The 17,645-nt window shown below is 39.3% G+C and overlaps 2 protein-coding genes across 6 annotated transcripts; one reads left to right on the top strand and one right to left on the bottom strand.

Moving 5' to 3' along the window:
• Positions 1–3,099: 3,099 nt before the first annotated feature.
• On the bottom strand, positions 3,100–13,157 carry LOC110829155 (ATP-sensitive inward rectifier potassium channel 8). Of its 5 annotated transcripts, none has more exons than XM_022062602.2 (5): positions 13,017–13,157; positions 6,078–6,378; positions 4,933–5,115; positions 4,207–4,434; positions 3,100–3,590 (listed from the first exon to the last, which is right to left on the bottom strand). In XM_022062602.2, the coding sequence occupies exons 2-5, from the start codon at positions 6,363–6,365 to the stop codon at positions 3,204–3,206; spliced, it is 1,086 nt and encodes a 361-aa protein (XP_021918294.2). In that variant the 5' UTR covers positions 6,366–6,378; positions 13,017–13,157; the 3' UTR covers positions 3,100–3,203. The 5 variants fall into 5 exon arrangements, with proteins under 5 accessions (XP_021918294.2, XP_087199089.1, XP_021918292.2 ...); XM_087342963.1 differs by lacking the exon at positions 13,017–13,157 and adding an exon at positions 8,922–11,073; XM_022062600.2 differs by lacking the exon at positions 13,017–13,157 and adding an exon at positions 7,615–8,556.
• LOC110829156 (cytochrome P450 9e2-like) lies at positions 12,200–17,095 on the top strand. Its single transcript, XM_087342950.1, has 7 exons — positions 12,200–12,593; positions 13,033–13,194; positions 13,652–13,857; positions 14,754–14,937; positions 15,421–15,642; positions 15,770–16,024; positions 16,747–17,095. The coding sequence occupies exons 1-7, from the start codon at positions 12,200–12,202 to the stop codon at positions 16,914–16,916; spliced, it is 1,593 nt and encodes a 530-aa protein (XP_087199076.1). The 3' UTR covers positions 16,917–17,095.
• The last annotated feature ends 550 nt before the right edge of the window (positions 17,096–17,645 follow it).

Genomic DNA, 17,645 nt, shown 5'->3' with positions numbered 1-17,645 from the left:
GGGCCACGTTTATGCAAACATGAAGATGGAACTACCGCAGAAATTATGCATCCTACTCCTTAAAAATGGCGCGCAAATTTATTTTAAAAATATTATCACGAGTGGGGGGTCTACTTAAGAATATATTGTACTTACCTCGTTACTCGCAAAGTCTGTACACGTTAGAGGCGTGTCAGTGTCATGGCTGACATTTTTATCAACGCCCACGTTCTTCGGTGCCTTACCTCGTTGACACTAATCTGAAATCCGCTGAGAATTATCCGGCGAAAAAAGATGGTTTTAATTGCAAGATTCGGTCGAGTGACTGAGATATCTTCTTTAACAACGAAAGGTCGTGGCTCTCTACGCTGCCCGTCTTCGATACGTTGCTCCTGTAAGTGAATAATGGCTGTGGAAAGTTCTAGAAAAACATTTATATACTTCGAGGTACACAGGCGTCATTAAACTTCACGAACAGCCCATAAGATATCTTCATTCTAGTCGCCATGAGAACCTGAAATCTCAGTTACGTAATTCCTTTCTCTTATGATTCGTTCCCATCTCAGGATTTCTCACGGTCGCCTTGTACAGTATTTAAACAAACAAATGTTTGTTGTTGTCGGGGTAAATCTGTGCGTTTTCCCTACGTTATTAGCTTGCGAGTATAAGAAAAATAAACGAATGCCAACTAAGTAATCCAAAGATATTTCCAACATGAAAACTGAGACAGCGAGCTATAAAGAATTGTCACTGAGAAGTAATATTTATAACATGGAAAATACGCTCCTTATCTGCAACCCCTCCCACCCTCTGATCTCACAGCTTTTACTTATAACAGATCTCAAGCGCATAGATTCGCCCCCTCAAATGGCGTTAACATCGATGCAAAGTTTCATGAATAGTAATTAGGTAGGACAGAGACAAACACGTACAAAGGCGGACGTGACGTCAGTACTCTAAATTTCAATAGTTAACATTGTGCGTTTGCATAGTAAAAATGTAGATCCTTTCCCGTTCCATACTCTGTCGTCACAAACGAGTTCTCGTCTGACCAGCAGAAATCGCTAATCGCATTTTCGAAGGCTTCACAAGAACCATAGAATGGAACACTCCACAGTTCTCTGTCACGCAGGGCGTGAAACTACGAAGAAATTGAATTATCTACGTTTTAAAACTGAAGAGAACTTTTTTTTTGTTTTCTCGTTGTGTAATAACGCAGGCTGCAGTCTATAAAATAAAATTAATCTGGGAGTCAGATCGCGTCGAGCCAGCGTAAAGACGATGACACATTCACACAATTTGTAATATTACGCGTAGCATTAATTCATAATCAGCTTCACAGTTGGTTTATTCCTTCTAAGTAGGTTATGAGGTTCTCTCTCTCTCTCTCTCTCTGTGTAATACCTATTTGCAAGTATTCATTAATTACAATTCTGAGATCACAGAGAAAGCTACATACAGATTTCGGGGTTGTTACAAAAAACAATTTTATAAAAATTACTTCTTTTAGATCTTACACTACCGAACATTTTTGAAAGTTAGATGAAACTGAGCTAGTTCCTTACGGACATCATATCGCTGCTGATAATTAATTTTGAATTTACGGTACGGTGGCTTCCAACAACATTCTGTCCATACTAAAGTTAATGAAAAATGTATAATTTAGTTCAAAAGTTGTTATGGGATGGATATGCACATTATTCACACGTTCGTCTAACCCTGAAGACGTACCTACCTAAGAAAGCTCCTACCACCGAGTACGAAACATTAATCTGTATTAGTTGCAAATAACTCCTGCAGATAGCACGACCTTCTCCACATGTCTGCCATCTGTTGAACGAATTCTCATTTAAGTCTCCCATTTTCTTCCAATTGTTATCGAACCTCACCTATCGATCAACAAAAATGTGTATTTAAAACACTGTAAATAACATTAAACAATTACATACCAGAATAATAATCAGGTCTTTATCGGCATAACACGCTATTAACTGCTGCAAAGGAAATGTATGGGCAGTTAACTGCAAATGGCAGTAAGAAAACTAAAATCACTGCTAGGGGCAGCTGCGGCATATATTGGCACGTTAAATACTACGAAGAAGAAACACTAAACAAATAACACAATTTTGATGAGCCTCTTCCTAACATACTTGCATTGACATTAGAGTTTAATGAGATTCAAGAGAGTTCTCATTTGGATAAACACCGGACCCTTGCCAAATGCAGACTCTGCTAGACCCAACTATGGGCATTTCTTGCTACCAGTGATGGACATTGGCTATTAATTATGAGCAGACAAAGTAATTTAAGTAGTTATTGTTATTTACTGAGGCTTGATAAAAAAAACTGTTTATGATTGTCTGAATTGTATATCGCATTAGCACTAGCGCCCTGACATGGACTGGATGGATGGAATTTGGCTCCTAGCAGAGGTAGTGAAAATTTCGCCACCACCCCCCACTTAATGGTATCTGCACCTTGTCGTGGTCGTGGGGCTTGAGTACCTCAGCGACCCCAAGAGCTACTGGTAGGACCTCCCTAGCCAGATTGGGGGTTGGTCGCAAGGCTAACAACCTTGCACCGTAAAAAGGACTATGTTTCAAAACCTCGATCAAAGCCTCAGACAGACGGACCCAACAGAGGACCGAATGGAAGAGGAGAATTGAGGAGGCCATGGACCGAATACGGACCGGAGAGCCATAGAAAAAGAAGAAGAAGCCCATGATGTATCAGCTTCCTTTCCAATATACAGACACCACTTGAGGAAGTCAACTTACCTGCCTCAGTTCTTTGCCGATGTTCTGGGTTTTTCATGCCATGTAGATTCAACAATAGATGCAAAAATTTTGGAGAAACATACCATCTCCATCTTAAAGGCTGAAGTAGTGGTCCTGGGAAGTGGAGGGACTTATATAGTAGCCGATCCCTCAGCCTTCCTCCTCCAATGCTACAAAAATCCCTCCACTTCCTGGCATTGCCACTTCAGCCCTGAAAATGGAAAGAACGAGTGCCAAAACCCAGAAGAACATTGTCATCCTCACTGCTGTGAAAATCAAAGTTTTTTTTTGTTGTTTCTGATTTCCATTTTGTGATCCGAATACAATATAATAAAATGCAATATCGTATTTGCAGGTTTTAATTCCGTTTACACTCGAGTATACACAGAACCAATAGCCACTGCAATGTCTAATAACAATAATCAATGGTAATGTTTTAATTTAACACTAACAAGCAACTTCGTTGCATGTAATAGGTACTTTTGAGTTGTTATACTGTTCTCGTGCGCTTACTCGAGGCGTCTCTACGGGCTCGGTACAGTGAAACCGGTTATAATCCACATCGTAACGGCCTTGGCTTTTATCATAGCTTACTACTGGTTCAAACCTATGACCCCACAAAATTTCTGCTGGTAGATATGACGTTCTTGCCTGGACCCTCTGATCGGTTGATTCAATTGTGCCCTCCATTATAACGACAATCTCAAAATTTGCCTCTCGAAGATCATTGGCAGACAATTCGTAAAGTAGGCTGGATTTGTCAATGCAGTGCACGACAGTTTCAGGCCAGAGGAGACAGAAGAAATTGGACTTCACATCAGACGTGTCCTCCACCTAAATTTACAAAAAGAAAACAGATCTTAGTGCTCTATTAGAGACACAATTTTTGATTATTTTACTGGATTTCTAAAGCAGAACACACACACCCACCAGCGACTTTTCACTATCAATATTTGATCATAAAAATTGCATTTCATATTCAATCTTATTTATGATGGACACACCGCACACATGTCAAAAAATTGTATGATGCACCATGGTTTATAAACACTGATATTACTATATAAACCAATGAAACAATTCTTCCTGTTGTTTTTAATGACTGCGAACTTTGGTATCTTATTACGAGGAAAGAACAGAAATTGCAAGTGCTCCAATATAAAGTACTCAGGAAAACATCTGGACCTATGCAATATGAATTAAATACGAAATTTTTAACATTTCATAACATAAAAATGTATGTCTTACAATCCACTCTGTCTTGTTACGACAGCAAAATAGAGAAGGTTATGATGAGTTCACCATCCAGTTTTGATGGCCAAAACAAGACAAATCTACAGAAATTCTGATGGGGAAGCCTTTTGGAAAATAGGTTGTAAGTATGGGAAGTGAATGAAATCGACTCAAAATTTTGTCCAGTGGCAATTTAAACCAAGAAAGCAGTACATACCCTGAGTTCCGTGCGGGAAGGCGATACGACCTCGCCCTCCGGAGTAGTCCAGGTCTGAACAAGCAGCACTCTAATCTTTGCCTCGATGATGTGTGAACGGCGGAGGTCGCCAACTCGAAACATTAAACACAGCTTGCCGTTACGACGACATATAACGGCGTTATTACTGAATTCTAGGGTGCGAGTCCTCTGTTTCGGCCTCACCATTTTCAAGAAAACTAGTCCAACCTGTTTGACACACACACACATACGTACATACATACAATATTATTCCACTGGCGGTAACAGAGACAAAATGCAAAGTGTTCCAGAGTAACTTTATTACTGTAAATAACTTAAATAAGGAAATTATTCACAAGACTGTAATTATCTTACTCCATTCTGGAGTATTCTTAGTAATAGGCATTAGCAGAGCAAGACACTTTCAAAAGTGTTAGCCAAATTTTGAGGCAGTTATAAATATTTTGGCAATTATCTTCTATGATGCACAATCAAAAGTTACGACATGGAAAGTATATACAAAGAAAGTTAAGCAATCGAAATCATGGAAAATGCGATATGTCAAAATCCACCATGCAAACAAGTAACGCATTAACAGTCGAGGTTTGGCTAATATCTCGGCTCAGGTCACTGAGTCCCTCCACTCCTCCAACTGACACCGCCTTATTCTACGACCTCCAATTTCTAATTCCTTACATTTTTCATCATCTGAGCCATTGCACTCACCATGATGCTTTGCAATATCACTCCTACTATCCCTTGCATGCACATTAAGAAAATAGCCTCGGGGCATTCTTCTGTTGGCATACGAGCCCCAAACCCAGTGGTGTGCTGGTTTTCCATGCTGAACAAGAAGCATGACGTGAAGTTGTAAAGCTGAGTGACACACGGTGTCCAGTCACTGGAGTTCTGAACAAAACATTAATGACATTAGAGCCAACGACTGAAAGCAATGGAATCTTCTATTTACTCTGCAGGTTAAGCGATCTCGGACTACCAGCCAAGTCACCTGGCACAACTCGTATGCTCCAGATCATAACCTTGCAGGTAAGTTTACCAAAAATTGTATCTGAGCAAAGCAATTTTAATTAACCTGTTGCTAGTCTTATAACAACTTAATGAGGTGCTCCGTACCAGTGTATAGTCGGCGCAGTGGTTTTTGGTCGGTGGAATTCTCAAGGGGAAGGCTAGGAGCGAGTCGCTTGTGCGATGGTATAATGCTGACTGCACCGAGGAGCTCATCGGACTGAACGCCCAAACAAAAGAAATGCACTGACCGTGCCACCTCAGGTACACAGAGTAGGCCTGTCCGCCAGCTCCGCTAGCTTGTCCACCGGCCAAAAACTACTGCGCCGACTCTAACACTTTCTGATGTTTTCTTTTCTTAAATCACATTTAAATTTGGTAAAATACAAACAAAATGAAAGTCTTGTATTTAACATAAAGAAGTATTATAATTGGGAAAATTTAAAGGCTCATAAATTTTGTACAAAAAAAAAAACTTAATAAAATATTTCCCCTTCCTTTCATATGTCAGGCCTTCTTTTTTCAAAGAAAAACACCAAGCCTTAATATACTTATCATTGAATATGGTGCATTTTGAAAAGTAATACATATGATATAAAATTTATTTAAATTGTGTTTATAACCAATTGGAAATTTGTATATTTATTAAGTCTTGATGATGTCAACAGTGGTTTTATGGGTAGTGACACCATGAGGTCTTGTACACCATCGAATGTTAATATGATTACACAGTTTGGGCATACGACATTGGGATTTGTGGCCTCAAACTTATTTTCAAAAAGCCAAAAGTAATGATTCTGCCACCCTCGTTCTTTAATCACTCCACCTGAAGTGTAAACACTTGCCTGGTGTCTTTCCTCAAAGTCTCCGTGTGCATAAGCGATAAGCCACCACAGAACAGCAAAGGCTGTCCAACTGAAGAAGAAGGTAAACGTGCAGATGAACAGGGCATAGCGCCATCGCATGTCTACAAGGGTCGTCACAGAATCCTGAATGAACCGCCATTTGTGTTGAGCGACGTGGCTTGGGTACAGGTTGCACACACCATTCTTCAGCACGGCACGGTGATGCTGGTGTTTAGCTTGAACCAGTGGGTTGTCCTCAGTTACAGATACTCCGATATACTGAACCATCTCTGTATTCTCCCTTCGCAGAACAAAAATTAGAAATATAAAGTTCAACACATTTTCAGATGATTAAGTGTCAGGTTAGGTTATGGTATCATTTCAGTTGGAGTCGAGTGAAACTGAAAGATAATTATAAATGGTAAGGAAATAAGGGCTGTGAAAGATTCTTCTGTGGCCTACTATAAGATACTTTCTCTACTTTACAACAAATTATTAATAATAATAAGAATTTTAAAAGAGTTCCTAAATAACTAATTCTAAGCAGCCAAGTCCTTCTTGAGTCGTAAGATACATTTTAATATTATCCTATATGCCTGGTCTTCTAATTGGTCGTCCCTTCAGGTTTTCCTACCAGAAGTATATATTTTTTTCAACAAATTAAAAATCACCGGGATCGATTACATTATTGAGATTAGATAAAATATTTCAGTAACTGATACAACTTTGTATAATGTATTTGCGGTGTACATGTGAAGAGATCGGCCAACTTAATCAATCTCTCCAAGTCAAATGCTTGTTGAAACCTACTTCAAAAAACGTGCGGACGGACAATGGAAATACCACAACATATCTATATCATGATAGCCGGTCTCCGCGGCGAGATTTGAACCTGGAACCTCCCGAAAACGAAGACAGAGAGCTAATTACAGGACTACGACGTTCGGTAGATTACCATCACGTCACCCTGGTTCATCAGCGAAGAATTTCGACGAAGATATTTTTCCTACGACCCAAAGTTCAAACATGTCAGTGATAATTTGTTGAAACTTCATGTCACTTTTAATCCTACTAAATTAATATAGCAAACGAAAAATTTCTAGCTACAGGTGTATCAGCTGTACACTCACGTTCTAAATTATTGACTCTGAGACCCTGAAAATGGCACCCAAAAAAAATCAAAGCTCACTTTATAATATCGTGCAGTTCTGCTTACATTTAAATTATGATCCTCAGGTCAACAGCTGATTACACTGGTTCCGACACTTCATTGACGAGAATATTCTATTTTGAATTATGTTCATTCACCTAACCTAACCTTAAAATTCTGGACAAAGTTTTTTTTTGTTAAATATTCCTATGATATATGCAGAATTACACCAATACAATTACTCCATCTTAAGTTAATGCGTTAAATAGTCACAAAATTCAAGAAACTTCACTAACAACAAAAAGTGTCCTCAATACGAAACGATAACAAACAAACGAAATTCCTGTTTCAATAGTGAAAGTTGGCAGCAATGCTTAGGTAACGAACCTGTTTTGCATTATTTACTAATTACACTCTGATAATGAACAACAAGTTAAGATTAACAAAACTAAATTAGTTATAAGAGACGAGTTCCGAGAGACCACAAAGCCTACAGCTGTGTTAAGAACGCGTTTGTGGACTCAAGACCATCGAAATTCAGAACATGAACATGTGAATGATTGCCTCGTAGACAAATGACATGCCATCTTGTAGCATTACTTCATTGAGATTCGTTTATGAGTTGCATCCAAAATTGCTGTAACTGATCGTTCCCCCCCCCCCCCACTAACCAGAACAAAATTGTTAAATGACGTCAGTTTTGAAAGCCAGCGGTGACGTGTGTTTCGCAGGATTATAATATCATCAGGGTTTATTTATCTTATCGAGGTCAGTAATTACGAATAAAGGTTTCTCCATCTCATTGCCTGGACCTGCGAGTATACTGATCTTGGTTCGTGCAGAGAGAAGTAAGAAATGGTTCCTCAATGGTAGGTTTTGTCATAACTATTTCATCCGACTAACATTTTTCGAAGTGTGCAGGACTTCAGCGTATTTGATGACTTTAAGAATGTGAAATATCACTGGATACGAATGGTCAGACATGTAGCACGCATGAAGGCGATGAGATGCTAATAAAATCTATGGTGTACAGCCTAAAGGTATGAGATCACTCGGTAAACCTAGATGAAGATGGGAGAATAATATTAAAATCGATATTAAAAAAGGTGGGAGAGCGGGAACTGGATTAATCCGACTCAGGAACCGGTTTCGGACTTTTGATTACACTGTAATCTGACGAAGGATTGCACTTAGGATATTACATTTGAATTTATATGGATTATACACCTGAAGATGGTTCATTTAGAACTGAAAAATGTAGTGTAAAAGGTGATGCTCTAATGTAAATCGAACATTTCGATGAGAGCATCATTTTAATATATTTTAAATATTTAAATGTTAATTGTAATAATATTTTAATATTTTAACATTTAATAATAATATTTTATTGTGATTAGACTGATAAAATTGAGCAAGTATATATTCAACACAATATGACGCAACATTATCATCTGTAATGAACCTTCGGTTTTCATAAAATACGGAAAATTTGACTAGCTGAATCATTATCTTACTTAACTTTACGGACAACAGATTTAATGGTATCGAGTATACAAAATCAAACAGTATTGCGCTAAGCAATGTAATTATATCTGAGTGTCCGGTGATACTACGTGATTTTTAAGAGTATTCAAGTACCGCGTTTAGCATCACTTTTCCCCTGGTCATACAAGCGTTAAATTGATTTTACTTACATATCCTTCGACATTCTTCACCTCTGTATTTCCAGACTCTTCGCTCGTAACATTAAGTTCTGTGTGTGTCAGTTTGGTCCGCGAGTTCGCCAGCACAAAGCCATCAGCAAACATTTGTGACCCAAGATAGCAAGAACGAAACAGTTAAGTAGTGGGTTCACACTTTCCACTCCAGATACAATCTTTTTACGACACTTGAAAAAGAAGATAAAGCAAGATAGAATGATCAGAATGATGCTGTGGCCACAGTCTAGAACTGTACGCAGCAGACATCAAGTTCGAGTCTTGGCCGGACTATTTCTTGTAGCGGAAGAATAATTAATTATATAATTCAGTTATCCAACTTTCTGCATAATTTTAAATTAAAATTTTCCTCTATCGAAGTAACTTAATACTCGTAATTCTCATATAAGATGTGTAGATATATTAACATCTGTATCTAAACGAAGTTCACGTCCTTAACTGCAATGATTCATTAGTTATCACTAACAAACTAAACGTCAAATGTATAGTTCGCGCGGTAGCCATGTTCGCCATTTAATTTATATAAAAAAATATGACTTAAAAATTCTTGGATGTTTTCCAAAAAACACTGCCACGCCAAATTTCAGCATAATATATTAAATGGCGTTGGAAATTGTCGACGATGACGTGACGTGGAGAAAATAAAACACAAATGAATACAGATAAAATTAAAAAGAATCTTATGTATATAATAATAATCTTTGCGAGTCCTTCCCGTAAATAATTTTAATGCTGAAGAAGACTAAGTGGACAGAAAACCCTTCTCACACACCTCGATCGTCTCCTTCCCAGTTGACGAAGCGTTCTTCGCGCTACAAACCTCAGATGACACCTTCGCGAGGAGATCGAAGTTCATACGTCCGGAATTAAATCCATTTTACTCGTGAGTTACGTAATTTTTGTATCTCAGTTGTGTTCCTCTTTATCAGCCTCGGATACAAATCAACCCATTTTTAAAACATTCCGAGGGATGGATTTATAAACGTTGGAGGAAGTTATTTGTAAATGCTTAGCAGGATAGGACAGAGGGTCCTCCTGACAACGATTTACAACTGGCGGCCCGCAAGGCACATCGGTCTAGAAACAAATATTATGTTCGCTACTGTCCAATGTCTGAGATGTTTTAAATTGTTGGGTGTTGAAGACATGTTTCTCCTCTTGTCTTCTGATTGTAATTTTACTGATTTGTAATTGTTTTAAGATTTGACGTTCCTGACACTTCGTATTGAACCCGGGGTCATTTTAACTACGTTTGTGATTAGCGTACTAGCATAGTACTACAAAAATTCTGCCACCAAAATTAAAATTAAAATGGTAACAACAAATGTCACAGAAACAACTCCCGAAACGTCACTATATTTATTTCTTATTTGTTTAATGTCGCTGTCATTAGATCAATTTTTTTATCGAATGGTAAGATAATTAAAGAGTATAGCATTGGATTCCTCTTACTTAAACCTTTGTAGCCAAAGAACGTCTAAATAATATTTAAAAATTCAGTCCGCACCTTAAAGAAAACAAATCCCTGCTTACAATGAGAATCATACAAGAAACACGATACAAAATGCAGTCATTAACTGTTAAAGCAGGTGGTACATATAGTTACCACTGGGTTTTAAATGGTTAAATTAACGCGACATCTCATACACACGAAAAAACTCTTGCGGACCGTAGTTTGCACATTCCTCGTCTACAGCCTTAACAAACAAAAATGCTTTCTTCCTTATGTCGTCGTAATCCCTCGCATAAATGTGACAACCATTCTGAGCTCCTGTTGATGTAATTATAGTACAGAGACTATTATAAATGTAACACAACTCATAAGATGACCTGTGACCGAGGGAGTCATATTTTGAAGAGAAAATAAACATATGTCAGAGAGAATATTACAGTTTGGTGGTGACAGTTTTATGTACGTACTAACACTTTGTCAGTTAAAATATTACTGTTCTGCACAGTCTGATGAATATTCATGTTATCAGTTCCAGGAATTACTTACTTAAACAGCGTTAACAAGTTAATCTTCGCAATCATAAAGAGTTGTGTTTTCTATGCGGTAAGGGCTGGATTCTTAAAAAGATACGTAGACGAGCTTTGGATCGAGTGGGTTGCGATGTTGAGAGTGACGGTCAGAGGTCGAGGTTTGAAGTGGGGACCTGCAGAATACGAAGCAATGGCTGTAAAGCTAAGCCGTATTCTGTAACGCGCTTGAATAGAATTAAACGGTGTTGTTAACTCCTGGACTATGTCGTCAGCCGGATGCGAGTCACGTTATTATTTCGCAACGATCACGTATGGCCTCCACATGACTTGGTCGAGTCCACCATCGCACTCTTCCAACGCAACATCAGAGGAAATACAATACAACGAATTTCCATTTACGAGCTTTTTTTTATTCTCAACTGAATTCTAGTGTCCCAAAAATGTTTACATGCCCATCAGCTATATCAGACGGTAAATGTTTATATTAAAACACTCAAAACGCTTAAAAATATGGCACTTTTAATATTCTTCCCTCACTAAATTTGACCGAATACGGCGAAGAGTTTAAAACTGGATGAAAGCCTTTCGTGATGGTTAGGTTAGGTGTGCCGATCTAAGGCCCGCCCTTTGGTTCAGCTCTGGCCACGTAACTTGCTGAATCGTCGACACCTGAGATTAGATAATGTTTGGCAACGCTTCAGTCACCGCGACCTCGACAAAGTAGCCGCCGGAGGCAACCCAAGTGATCTTCTCGACACTGACGAGCGAGCAGTGGAACACGCAGTAGAGTGCTAGAAGGTGGGTGACTCTTTACGCACTCGAACTACATTTGCACATTTTCAATTTTAAAATAATTCAGTTTCGCGTCGAGCATTGTTTCTGGTGGCAAGTGGGGTAGGAGCTACTTTAGTGGTTCGTCCACACACTTGAACACAGATAAAATATACCTACGGCAGGCTGTTAGCCACCTAGTCTTCGCTTAACCTTGGCTTGTTCGCGCAGACGCTTTCAGAACAGACACGATACAGTGTAGGACTTCGGGGTGGAGGGACTGAGTGATCTTCCAAGTTAACGTGTTAGCCAAACTTCAGCTGCTAACACATTTCAGTTCCTCACGTGATCGCCTATGCTGCAGAATTGTATCGCAGTTTTAATTCTGTAGCCTATTTGTACAAAGTAGCAGATCTTGACTGTGCTACTTATATAAAATAAATTATAAAACCTCATTTAACATGACTGTCATGTCTTTGCTTATTCTCAGATCGATTCTGATGGCTGTGCTGGACTGGTCATGGTCGTGCTCAGACTGGGTGCTGCTGCTCCTTGTCATTGGAGTGATACTATATTTCATAGGAACCAGCAACTACAATCATTTCTCCAAGCAGAATGTTCCTTTCATCAAACCTGTACCATTTATTGGCTGCATGGGACCTTCATTTCTAAGGAAGCAATATTTCCCTCAGCTTATGATGAGGATATACAAAGACCTAGAAGATCACCCCTATGGAGGTTTTTTTTTATTTAAACAACCTATTATTATGCTGAAAGACCCTGAACTTATAAAAACAATCGCTGTGAAGGACTTTGAATACTTCATGGACCACCGCGCTATATTCTCAAAGGATGGGGAGCCTGTGTGGTCAAGAGGACTCTTCAGTCTCAAAGGTAATATATCAAAGGAAAACCACTTGAAGTACATTCATCATCGAGACATCTGAAGTTCTCGTCATAAAGGTGACAATGCTGGACTTCTGGGTCGTGATGCTGTGCGGACTCGTAGGTACACACCAATGTTTCAGAGAAGATGGAGAAAGTTTATCCGAGATGTTGGTGTCCACTTACGAGTCCACATGGCATCACATCTTTAATCCTTCTCAATTCATGGAGTAGACACATCACCACATTCTGAATATTGTAACATGGAGTATCCATTTAAATGGCAGGCACCAAAACAGGAGGTTCAACGAAAACGCAGCCTCTGATCATGGCGCAAATCTATGAACACACCCACAAGCAGAGGCCAAAATTAAGATTCCGATGGGTTAAACTACTTTGACTCGGCATCACTTACAATAACATGTCACTTACCTGAATATGTTGTTAGGTCAGCGCTGGAGAGAGATGCGGTCCACACTGAGCCCTGCCTTCACATCCAGCAAGATGAAAACGATGTTCGTTTTGTTGTCCGAGTGTTGCGAGCAGTTTGTAAACTTCTTGGAACAGTGCTACCAACATACGCCACAAAAAGGCTGTAACATAGAGAAAGGTAAGATACATTTTCCTTTGACTAATTTCTATACAGAAATATGGTCTCATATGGCGATTGTAATAAATTAACATGTAAATAGCAAAGGCCCCACTTAATGGTACCTGCACCTTGTCGTGGTTGTGGGGCTTGAGTACCTCAGCGACCCCAAGAGCTACTGGTAGGACCTCCCTAGCCAGATTGGTCGAGGGGGAGAGGTCAGACTAAGGCAGGTACAATGGTCCTCCAGGTTGGGGGTTGGTAGCAACGCTAACAACCTTGCACCGTAAAAAGGAAGATGTTTCGAAACCTCGATCAAAGCCTCGGACAGACGGACATAACGGAGGATCGAATGGAAGAGGAGAATTGAAGACGCCATGGACCGAATACGGACCAGACAGCCATAGAAGAAAAAGAAATAGCAAAGGACAGAGGCAACAAATATATCTCACTGAAGTATGTATTTCTGTTCAAACAGATGGTGATGTGCTGGTTCTAGAAATGAAGGATTTCTACACCAGATACACTAATGACGTAATCGCTACAGCAGCATTTGGAATTGGTGTTGACTCCTTAAAGAACCCAACAAACGAATTTTATAGGATGGGACAAGACCTCACCTATATGGGTGGTCTTCGCGTCTTCAAGTGGCTTGCTTACGTGGCGATGACCAAACTAATGCAGGTCAGTAAATTTCTGAACCCAGAAGATAGCACCACCGTCAAAACCTCAAATCCTATAAAGTTAATCGTACATAAAAACATACTTTTTGCAACTGTATGGTTCTTACAATCTTTCGCAATTCTTAGAATAATATGATAAATTAATATATTAATGGACCAAACTGGTTATGTTTATTACAGTTTTAAAATAAACAACAAACATAACAAATCAAAAAATTAACAAGAGGTGATTGATATTTGTACATGAAGATTTCTGTCTTCTGGGATGTTGCGCTGTGTAGTCTGGTCGATGTTAACCAACGTTCCAGAGGTCATACTGCCTCCGTCATCAGGACGATGAGTATGAAGATTTCTATCTTTTGGGTTCTTGCGCTGTGTAGTCTGGTCGATGTTTACCAACGTTTCAGAGGTCATACTGCCTCCATCATCAGGGCGATGAGTATGAAGATTTCTGTCTTCTGGGTTCTTGTGCTGTGTAGTCTGGTCGATGTTAACCAACGTTTCAGAGGTCATACTACCTCCGTCATCAGGGCGATGAGTATGAAGATTTCTGTCTTTTGGGTTCTTGCGCTGTGTAGTCTGGTCGATGATAACCAAAGTTTCAGAGGTCATACTGCCTCCGTCATCAGGGCAACAACCCAGAAGACAGAAATCTTCATACTCACCGCTGTTAAAACCTCAAATCTTACATATTTGTACATTTTGATGCTGATGTACTGTTATTATAATCAGACCCATATATTCATCATCTGTAGGCACTTATTTCATTTAAAATTTTTATATTTAACCAGTTACTCATATCAGCAATGCCAACATATGATTTCTGTGTATCATACATTTCACTTACGTTAAGTTCATTAACACTAAATGTTGCAAAACCATTTGATCCTTGTTCAGAAACTGCGTGTTAGTGTGATGTCCACAAAAACTACAAAGTTCTTCAGTACACTAGTACTTGACACGATTGCGACAAGAGAACGAGAAGGAATTGTGAGACCAGACATGTTACAGCTGCTTATGCAAGCCAAGAAAGGCACTCTACATGACGATACCAGTAACTCTCCTGGAAGTAAGAAAATAAGTAAGCAATGGCAATTTTTTTTATCAGATTTATAATTAAATATTTCATGACGTGAGTGAAATGAGATTGTTTTACCGAACTGATATTTCAGAAATTAGTTTGATGTTCGCATTCGTGGCAGTCGGTTCATTTCGAGGAATGGACTGTGATGAAAATAATTTTAAAAACCGTTTGAAGAGAAAGTCAATGACGACACTAACTATAGAAGTATGGCAATAAAAGCAATTAGTCAATGGTTAGAACAAATGGCATTAGGTAATTCTTGCACCAATGTTGCAACCAAGATGGTGAAAGCATAAAGGTGACCAGCCCTGGTGGCCAAGGCAGGAGAAAGGTAGCCTGTGGGGCAAAGCTCCTAAAGCAACAACTGATGGGGACCAAGTCCCAATGAAGCCCTACACAGTTATTCCAGACCATAGATAATTTCTGGTACATTCACAAAAATGTCCTGAGCACAATATGACAATTTGTCCTTACCCACAGAGATTGAAGACGACGACATCGTAGCTCAAGCCATCCTCTTCTTCTTGGCTGGCTTTGACACAGCCTCCACCCTTCTGTGCTTTGCCTCTCATCAGTTGGCCGTTCATGCACACATGCAGGTTCGACTTCAGGAAGAAATTGATGAAACTCTACAGAAGAATGATGGAAAATTCACATATGAGGCAGTAAACAGCATGAAATACCTGGACATGGTTGTGTCTGGTGAGAGAAAACAGCGCTGCTTGGCGACAGCGAAATTATGTTATTCCTGCGCACTCACAACTGGATGAGATAATTTTACTGTACCATACCAGAATATCTCGTTTAACTTTTTATGTTGTATTCACAGAAACGCTGAGGCTCTATCCACCGGGTGCAGCTCTGGACAGAGTCTGTATTAAACCCTACACGTTGAAATCAGATCCTCCTATGGAAATGCATCCAGGACAAGCCCTCTTCATCCCAGTAATCGGATTACACCGCGATTCCAAATACTACCCTGATCCTGAGCGGTTTGACCCAGAGCGATTCAGTGAGGACAACAAGCACGGTATCAATCCGCTAACTTACCTGCCATTTGGACTGGGCCCAAGAAGTTGTATTGGTAAGTAGAAATGTCATCATCATTACTGTCCATCTTGCAGCCATCTCATAAAACTTGTGACATTGGTACACATTTTTTATAAAAATATCGCTTATCAAATCCTATCCAAGATACCGGGAACATATTCATGCATGAATTTTTTCTTTTCGTATCCAGTACACACCATTCATTGGTGGTTAGCAGGATTCACGACCCATCAGTACATGGGTTCAATCGGGACCGCGACATTTAACGCTCCTGCTGTGACCCCCTTTTTGTGAGATGATGATGAAAGTGGAGTAATTGTTGGGATGCCACAGAGATACCGGGGAAACCCCGGAGGAAAACTCCGTGATGCCTGGACCATGGCCTTGCCCAACACAAGTTATGCATGAATGGATATATACTAAAACATTTTTAAAAATTATGGAAAATGAAACATATGAGATTAGCCTTGAGATTTGATAGTGTCAGACAGATAAATACGAAGATGGATTATCAGGCAAGTGAATGAATACACAAACTGTGGGTTGGTAATATGGCGACTGCATCTTCACTAACAGAAACTGATAAGGAGATAAAGGCTAGTCGGACAACACGTGAAGGTATGTGAGGATGGGAAGTGGATAAAACTGGCTCAGGATTGTGTCCACTGACAAGCTTTGGTATTATCACTGTATTCCATTGTTACTAGCACAGATTCATCTCAGCGTGTCTTACACAATTATAATTATTTGTTCAAGGGAACCGCTTTGCTCTTATGGAAACAAAACTGGCACTAGTATCCTTGCTGTCTCGGTTCAACGTGGTACTGGTTGCCAAGACACCTGTACCTATCAAAATAGTACAGAAAGGATTCAACATGTCCATTGAAGGAGGCTTTTGGCTGGGTCTGGAGAAGAGAAACCCATGAACTGCATCCTACTGGAATTTTCAGTTTTGCTGGTATTCAGTTGCTACATGAGAGCAACTCAGCTTGGACCGACAGTGCACTGAAGTCAATATTTTGAAGTGATATTTTTATAAATCTAATATGTATTTTTCATTAATTTGTATTGAAGTAAAGGTGAATAAAGGGCGTGGAGAGATTAATCATTGTATTAAGGGGCAGGCACTGTTGTATCAGGCTGCCACATTCAATTCTTACAATTCTGTTTATAACCTTTAGAATATTTCATTATTATTAATACATTTGCATTAGTTTAGTGGATTGTAGGTACTGAGGCTGCTGCAGAATTCTATTTTATCTATTTTTAGTCATAACCATGCAGAGTACTACGAACACATTTAGCAGTGAAAATTCTTCTGTTAGCTTAATCATATTGGGTTTATTTGTGTGAACTGCCACCATCACCAACATCTAATGTAATTCCATTATCCAATAAATTCCAATACCCTTCGATAACTGATGTTTCTGTGATTTATAATATTACTTGGATAATGGTTATAGCCATCAACTGTATTTCAGTACTAAGTCCCGCTTCTTCATTTATTATGTATCAGGCCCTCTGGCCTCTGATTCAGAATTGGGTCTTAAACAACGACTACACATCTGGCAGAATTTTCTGGATTCAAGAATGTCAGATCACAAGATGACAAAACCTGAAAAGGGGAGGAGTGTGTATTTTTGTTAAGAAAGATC

The sequence above is a fragment of the Zootermopsis nevadensis genome, unplaced genomic scaffold (genome assembly GCF_977971745.1).
Source record: "Zootermopsis nevadensis isolate Lab colony 2312 unplaced genomic scaffold, Znev_1.0 Znev_ptg000004l, whole genome shotgun sequence".
Taxonomy (NCBI): Eukaryota; Metazoa; Arthropoda; class Insecta; order Blattodea; family Termopsidae; genus Zootermopsis; species Zootermopsis nevadensis.
The sequence above is the reverse complement of the archived record's forward strand: the minus strand, read 5'-3'. Positions and strand labels throughout refer to the sequence as shown.